Here is an 8,101-nt window from a genome sequence, read left to right as displayed (position 1 = left end):
CTGGAAGAAGCAGTCAAGAGCATATCAGTGGATGCAAGAGTCTGAGCTGTGCACCTCCACGCAACCGGGCTAAGAAATGACCTCTAGAAAATTAAGGACACAACACTGACAAACCACCTCCTGTATAAACAGGCCTGCACCACCAGCTTTGATCATGTGTTCGGTATGAGGTGGATAACAGGATTGCTCTGCTTCCTGTAATGATGGCAGACCACCATTCAGCGTGGTAGGTGTATTATAAACTCTTTCTGGCCAAACCACATGAGAACGAGAAAAACACAAGGGAGTGGAGCCAGACAACTGAAGGGTAATAGAAAGAGAGGGTCTTTGATCTACAACAGACTGTGCTAATTTGCATCGACCAGAAGGAAGACTAATCTTTACCCATAACACACAAAACTATTATGCAATCTCAAGACATACCCACCTACAAAGAAGCTTTACTTGTCAAAATAATAATATATGTAGCTGGCGAGTCTTGTATTTCATTGTGAAATCTGAAATCAACTATCCCAAAATACCACACGCACACACCGGGAATGTGAGAATAACACAAGTGCTTTATCAACCATGTTAGCTCCTCAGGAAACGCACTCATGGGATGCAGACAATTATAAACCCGACCCAGAGACACTAACCAAGAAAGAAAAATCATACACATGCAGCAAGAGCTTTAGTTTGTCATTGCTACTAAAGAACCATAAGCAAACACACACAGGAGAAGCAATGTGTAATTGCAATGAATGTATGAAGAACTTTAGTCAGTTAACACTCCTAAAAGATAAACAGCGAACACACACAGGGAAAAAATCATACCATTGCAATGATTGTGTGAAGAACTTCAGTCAGTTATCACAACTCCAAAGACATCAGCAAACACACACTGGGGAAAAACCGTACCATTGCACTGAATGTGTGAAGAAATTCAGTCAGTTATTAGACCTCCAAGTACATAAACAAACACACACAGGGGAAAAAACATTCAAGTGCAGTGAATGTGGAAGTAGTTTTAGTGATTCCTCAAAACTCAAGATTCATCAGCGAACACACACAAGGGAAAAGCCATTCCAGTGCAGTGAATGTGTAAAGAGCTTCAGTCTGTTATCACATCTCCAATCACATCAGCGAACACATACTGGGGAAAAACCATACCATTGCAATGAATGTGGAAGTAGTTTTAGTCATTCCTCAACACTCGGGAGTCATAAGCGAACACACACAGGGGAAAAGCCATTCCAGTGCAGTGAATGTGTAAAGAGCTTCAGTCGGTTATCACATCTCCAATCACATCAGCGTACACATACTGGGGAAAAACCATACCATTGCAATGAATGTGAAAGTAGTTTTAGTCATTCCTCAGCTCTCAGGAGACATCAGCGAACACACACAGGGGAAAAGCCATTCCAGTGCAGTGAATGTGTAAAGATCTTTAGTTGGTCATCAGAGCTACAAAAACATAATCGAACACACACTGAGATAAAACCATTCCAGTGCTGTGAATGTGTAAAGAGATTCAGTCTGTTATCACATCTCCAATCACATCAGCGAACACATACGGGGGAAAAACCATACCATTGCAATGAATGTGGAAGTAGTTTTAGTGATTCCTCAGCTCTCCGGAGACATCAGCGAACACACACCGGGGAAAAGCCATTCCAGTGCAGTGAATGTGTAAAGAGCTTCAGTCTGTTATCACATCTCCAATCACATCAGCGAACACACACTGGGGAAAAACCATACCATTGCAATGAATGTGGAAGTAGTTTTAGTCATTCCTCAACTCTCAGGAGACATCAGCGAACACACACAGGAGAAAAACCATTCCAGTGCAATGAATGTGTAAAAAGCTTTAGTAGGTCATCAGACCTACAAAAACATAATCGAACACACACTGGGGAAAAAAATATACCAGTGCATGGAATGTATGAAAAGCTTTAGTCAGTTTTCAACTCTCCAATCACATCAGCGAACACATACTGGGGGAAAACCATACCATTGCAATGAATGTGGAAGTAGTTTTAGTCATTCCTCAACTCTCAGGAGTCATCAGCGAACACACACGGGGAAAAACCATTCCAGTGCAGTGAATGTATGAAGAAATTCAGTCAGTTATCAACCCTACGGAACCACCAGCGAACACACACGGGAAAAACCATACCATTGCACTGAATGTGTGAAGAGCTTCAGTGGGTTGACAACCTTCTGGAGCCATCAGAGAACACACACGGGGGAAAAACCCTCACACCCAGCCAGTGAGGAACAGCAACAAGACTGTTCTTCAGCACACCCATCCTTATACATAACACACTACAGGGGTTTGCTCCAGGGTCAAACTTACTTTACTTTCACGTTAACCGCAACAAGTTCTAAACTGGAGAATCTATATTTATATCTATATTTAGGAACAAGGGGTTTATACTTCCATTAGTGGCATAATACATTTGAAACCCAGTACTTTATAGATCTGTATTAATGATACATAACAAAACACCCGAAAACAACACCCATGTATGGACATCCGAGAGCCTTTAAAAACCTCACTACAGAGGTGTATACCAGGATTTACGTTAACATTAACATGTACTTAATTGTGATACAGCAAGATCAATCATGATGCTATGAAATGTACACAATGATGACTAGATGTTACATGTTAATAAGAAATTTATGTTTTTAGACCTGTAATAAAAAAACAAATTTATTTGAATTCATGGTATTTGACTGCTGAGGGTATGTAAGGCGATTTTAGATGTGATTTATTCCCTAAACTTTAAAGATAATTTGTGATGTCAGCAAGAAGCCTCGTTTATTTGGTAATAGAGGGGTCAAATCTCGATAGCATGACTGCATTCAGCTGGGAGTCTGGTGCAGATGATATGAGAGGGGTCTATTCTCACCAGTGTGCCTTCTCTCAGAGCGAGAAGCGGTTCTTTGCTTGAGATGGTACTACCACTCCTTTTGTATTAATGAAGAGAGAAGTGCTGCCAGTAATACTGAGATCTGGGATTCACAGCTGTTTTGGGAACTAAATTCAGTCTTTTTTACCCAATCAATACCTGATTTATTTAGGAAAGCTAAAATATGTCTGTATCTTGGCAGTCCTCTTGTTAATAATCCATATAAAAAATACCTCAGGGATTTAAACATGAATTTGTCAAATACAAAATTTTCTTTTTTTTTTAAGGTTGTTATATAGCACTGCTTTATCTAATAATGTCTGATGGGTTTTCTTCGAGCCTTTTCTTCATCTGAAGAAGTTTTCCATCGACAGACTCAATGGGATTTCCGATGAAAGGCTGACAATCTGTCCAACTCTAAACATGGCTGGTGGGTGGGTCGTTGGTTTGGCTGGTATAATGCTTTGTTGCATTTTTTGATAGAGTGCCCTGAATCCAACCCTCCTTTCTTTAGTGATTTTTCTATTTTGAGTTACATTTGAAGACTTTCCTACTCATTTATAGTTTAACAGGGGTCCACGGTCTGCCAGAGGAACAGGCGTAACAACTTCCACTACCAGGTTGGACTACCATGCACCATATTTAGCGATCCCCACCAACCTGGCCATCCCTGTGTCTTCAGAGGAGCAACAGGAGCTCCTCTAAAAGCACCTAAAGTTTGGTGAGTGTCTGCCATTTTTCACACCGTTGCACAACAGACTTTTTGGTTTTACTCCTAAAGTGAGAGTTTGCTTTTTGTAAAACCAATAAATAATGTACTTGATACACTGAGAGATTTCTACAAGGGAGTCTAGTTAATTTTTCATAGATTTTTTCTGTTTGAGACAACTAGTCTTTTCATAGTGTTCCTGAAGAGAAACAAGTAGGTCAAAATGCCTACCATAAGTAGGGCGGACGGTCTGATGTACTTACACCAACTGCCCCAGGTATGTCAGTCATTGTAGTGAGGGTTCCTGAGGTTCTGACCTCTGCTCAAACAGAGCAGTACAGTGATGGCTTCTTCTCACCAACCTCCAAAATTCTCCAATTTATTTTTATAATCCGTTTAATACAATTTGCTGATGGATTATACATGAGAACCACGGCCGTGCTTTCATCTATTACTCATGCATTAGGGATCAGGAGGTTGCCTCTATGATTCTTGGCCTCTTCTTCGCCTGCTTTAGTCCTTCTGGGATAACCTTTTCCACCAATTTATCCTTCAAGGATTTCTGTTGTTTCATTAAAGAGCCTTATTCGAACAGTTTTTCCAAATTTGTAAAACTGTTGAAAGTGGAGATTCTTCCTTAGAGACCTTGGTTGGAATTTTGCGAAATCTTGTAGGGCGTTATCTCAAACCATTGTGACGTTCTCCAAGGTTGTGCTGTTGCATCAAATGCTGTGTAAAAGCAGTGTGTAGCCTTCTTCCTCTGCATAAAGACTTAAGTAAAACACTTGCTGCCAACTGCGGCATCATAGTTTCCACCTTATACCTGGGATTCTATCTATTTGTCGCAATCATTATGAGACGCAGAAGCTGCAGAAAGAAGGGCATAAGGATTCACTAATAATGTATTGTTACTAAAATGTTACAGATCACAATGACAAGTTACAATTCAGTCAAACTGACACACTCAAATAAACGCTGTGGCCCTGTCACTATTGTGGCAAATATCTTAAATACCTAGCGCCTCCATGTAAGTCTTACAGAATGGTGAACACACATAGATCAACCGTTATATAACCCACACTTTAATGATGAGAAACCTGTGGGGACGCATACAGTAATTTGACTATTAAAAAATGAATACGGTTAAGTAGGCCTCCTTTACCAAAATATCAAATGTTATGATGTGGTAACATAGTCTTTCTTGAGTTAAATCCCTGGTTTGAGAATCCTGATCTCTCGCCGATGGGTCTGTCAGCAAAACTGACCATGAGTTTGTGTTTCAGACAGCAATCCTTTGGATGTTTTGGCTAGGCAGTGTTCTCCTGGAATTCTGTTCGCAATTTCCAGCTGTACAAAACGTTTTTTAACACCAGTGGATTATCCTGCCTTTCCTGTGCAAACAAATCTCTGTGTAGCTAGACGTCTTAAAGAGTAGTAAGCTGGAACATCGGGTCTCTGAGTGCTTGTTTCTTAACTCAGTATTTACTTAAGGAAACTTCATTGTCCTCTATCCTCTGCTACTCTTTCCAGATGGATTACGTGGTCCATGAAACAATCTAGAATTGATAGAACCTGTTTCATGAGGTCATTCCTCTAGGCCTGCCATGACTTCCTAAACCTTTCCAATAAAAAAACATTGTGAGAGCAGCAAATTGGTTTTGGCTTCCACTTTCAAAACTTTCCATTACAAACCAATTGTTCATGCTTGTTCCATTAAGCAGTTTTAAAATCGCATGATGGTAGTCTCCAGTTTTACAAGAAAATCCAGGTGTTCCCAGTGTCTATGATGGAAAGTCCTAATTTAATTAAATGCACTTAGTTGACTAATTTTGTGGATAGCAGTTTTATTCTGTTTAATATGTATAGTCCCTCCCTAATTTGTTCTCTGATGCAGTGGTCTTTAACCTGTGGTCCAAGGACCCCTGGGGCTCTGCGAGGCCTACTCAAGGAGTCTGCAAATGTTTTTACAAAATTAAATGATAATACAATTAATAAAGGATGTACGAATGAAGAAGCAAAACTGAAAATAGTGAACCTTTTTCAATATTTGATTATGAATTCTACAAAAGTTGATTGCTCCTCTACAGCAATTACTTTAAGGTAGTGGTGGATGCAGGTCTCAGCAGTCTCCTTACAAATATGGAAGCTGGCCGTGGTATTGGAACAAGTGCCACATCCCTCGGAACAGGTTGCATTGGACAAGTAATGTAGGTGTCTTCCGAGCCAGCTTCCATGACTATGACGGGCTCTTACTCCTCATCCCCATCCATTATTCTAAGGCTTTCAAGAACTTTATTTTTCCCTTGTCTCTCATGGCGGGTCTTGGACACAGCCAGGGTCCAATCAGACCCGATCATCAGACGGGGGTTTGGAATTTGGAGAAGATGATGGAGTAACTTTTCTTTTCTTTTTGGCTGGAGATCAGAAATCTAATGGTTCAAGAAGAGGTACATCATGCTCATCAGGAAGCTCAACCTCCTGTTCTCCTCGTACTTCAGAAAGATGTCTAGCTGGCTGCCTCTCCTGTTGTTCACTGTGCTCAGTTTCCTGCGACGACTGGGTACTAGTTTACAGCAGAGACGGATCCAATTCAGACACACTGCTTGTCGCCATGATGACAGTGGCTGCCTCGCTGGGAGACCTGGCCTTGGGCTTAGGTTCCGGAGGTGGCATTGATGTAGGAGTGCCACACCACGTTTCCTAAAAAGGTGTTTGTCGTCACGCCAGTGGTGGCACAGGCAATGTGGTTTTTTTCTCTTCCGCCTGGGCCCCTTTTTAGGCAGCACCTTTCTTTGGGCTTGTCTTCAAGCTATGTCAGTTTGCACTTTGCTGCACAAGCAGAAGAGAGAATGACTCACATGTTGCGTTGAAGTCAATTTGTGCTGTAGGTAAAGTGGCTGTTATCTGTTGCGCACCAGGCTTAAAGCAAGAAAACATTTAGTGCAACTGGGCATTTTTGAAGTTTGATTATTCATAGTACAGACAATATAATTTAGTGAAGTTATCTTCTCTCATCTTCCACCCTTCCACGCTCCAATGCCAATTTTCTTTTTCTTGCCTATTAATTTCCCTATGTCTGGACATTGAAGACTGCTTAGGTTGTACACTTATTGGGGCATTGATCTAGCTATTTAGTTTTTTAACCTCCCATAATTAAGCCACTACAAGATTGGAGCTGCCAACTTGCTTTTCGCTTCCACACGATCTAATTAGGGCCAGTATTTTCTCAAACCTAGAGATGTGATTTTCCTGACTGGAGCCAGGATACACACTTTCAACTATCCTCCTAAGACATGGGAGATATTTATTAGACCAAAATGTAGACCCATTAGTTCTGTTATATAAAATGCTATCATCCCCTCGATTCCAAGGTTCCTTGTTGACATCCACTGATAGAATTCTATCATCGCTCATGTTTGTTGGCAGTACCTTAAATTTCGTACATGTACCAAAGAGTTGATAGGGAACCATAATATAGTCAATCAATGAGTGCCCATGTGGACCTTGAAAAGTAAAGGAGGCAGGAGAATCATCTGGGAATCTGCCTTTCAATATCACAAAATCACATTTTCTTGGATTATGCAAAATGTAATAAGGCCAGGCAATACAGATTATGGAATGGACCATGCATCCTCCAACTCAGGGTTAGAAAAGGCCATAGAGAAGCAGTTAGAAACTTTAGCATTAAAATCACCCACCATCAATATCATAGTGCACTCTTTGGAGATACTTGTCTTTTGCAAAAAAGAAAAAAATAGATTCAACCAGGTTGTCAGTTGCCCTCCCAGGCGGAATGTATAAATTTACCAAAAAAGGGGATGCATTCTGACTAAGCCCGGGCAGAGCTGGTATAGTAGCTCTATTCTGAGTTCAATGGAGTCGGGCAAAAACTCAGTGGAACCCCGCTCCGTGCCTCCAGCCCCCCTAATTAAAGTTTTTTTTTTTAAATACGTTTTTTAAAAAATACACTTACCTTTATACGTGGCATTTCCAGGCTGCCCTCCTCCTCCTCGCTATGGTTTCTGCAAACCCCTACGTCATACGTACAACGTGGTAGGACTGCGCTTGATGTACGTATGGCGTAGGGGTTTGCAGATACCACGGCAAGGAGGAGGAGGGCAGCCCGGAGATGCCACATGTAAAGGTAGGTGTATTTTAAAAAAATCTTATTTAAAAAAAAATAACTTTCAACTTTTAAAATATTTATATGGGGGGGGGGGTGGAGGCCAGGAGCTAAAGGTGGGGCCTAGGGCTCAGAACTCCTCTCCACTGCAGAGTAGGAGTTTTGCCTACACTCCGCGTTCTCCATGGAACGCGGAGTAGGCAAAAATCCACTGGGCCATTACTTCATCTCCTATGTGTTTCGGGCTCTTTGAATCTCAGGTCCTATAATATTAATCTCTCTTTTTTCTGAGGAGCTACCCACTGAAATTTTGATATCTTTCGGATTTATGAAAACCCCTTATATTGGAAAGTGTACTACCTACCTCCTGGC

At 41.1% G+C, this 8,101-nt stretch overlaps 1 protein-coding gene across 1 annotated transcript; it reads left to right on the top strand.

Moving 5' to 3' along the window:
• The first annotated feature begins 561 nt into the window (after nucleotides 1-561).
• LOC147751009 (uncharacterized) lies at nucleotides 562-2,095 on the top strand. Its single transcript, XM_086937513.1, has 3 exons — nucleotides 562-1,419; nucleotides 1,492-1,876; nucleotides 1,962-2,095. Exons 1-3 carry the CDS (start codon nucleotides 571-573, stop codon nucleotides 2,093-2,095), a joined length of 1,368 nt encoding a protein of 455 aa, XP_086793639.1. The 5' UTR covers nucleotides 562-570.
• The last annotated feature ends 6,006 nt before the right edge of the window (nucleotides 2,096-8,101 follow it).

The sequence above is a fragment of the Lissotriton vulgaris genome, chromosome 1_1 (genome assembly GCF_964263255.1).
Source record: "Lissotriton vulgaris chromosome 1_1, aLisVul1.2, whole genome shotgun sequence".
In the NCBI taxonomy this organism is placed as follows: domain Eukaryota; kingdom Metazoa; phylum Chordata; class Amphibia; order Caudata; family Salamandridae; genus Lissotriton; species Lissotriton vulgaris.
Note: the sequence above shows the minus strand (reverse complement) of the source record. Positions and strands in the feature narration are given on the sequence as shown.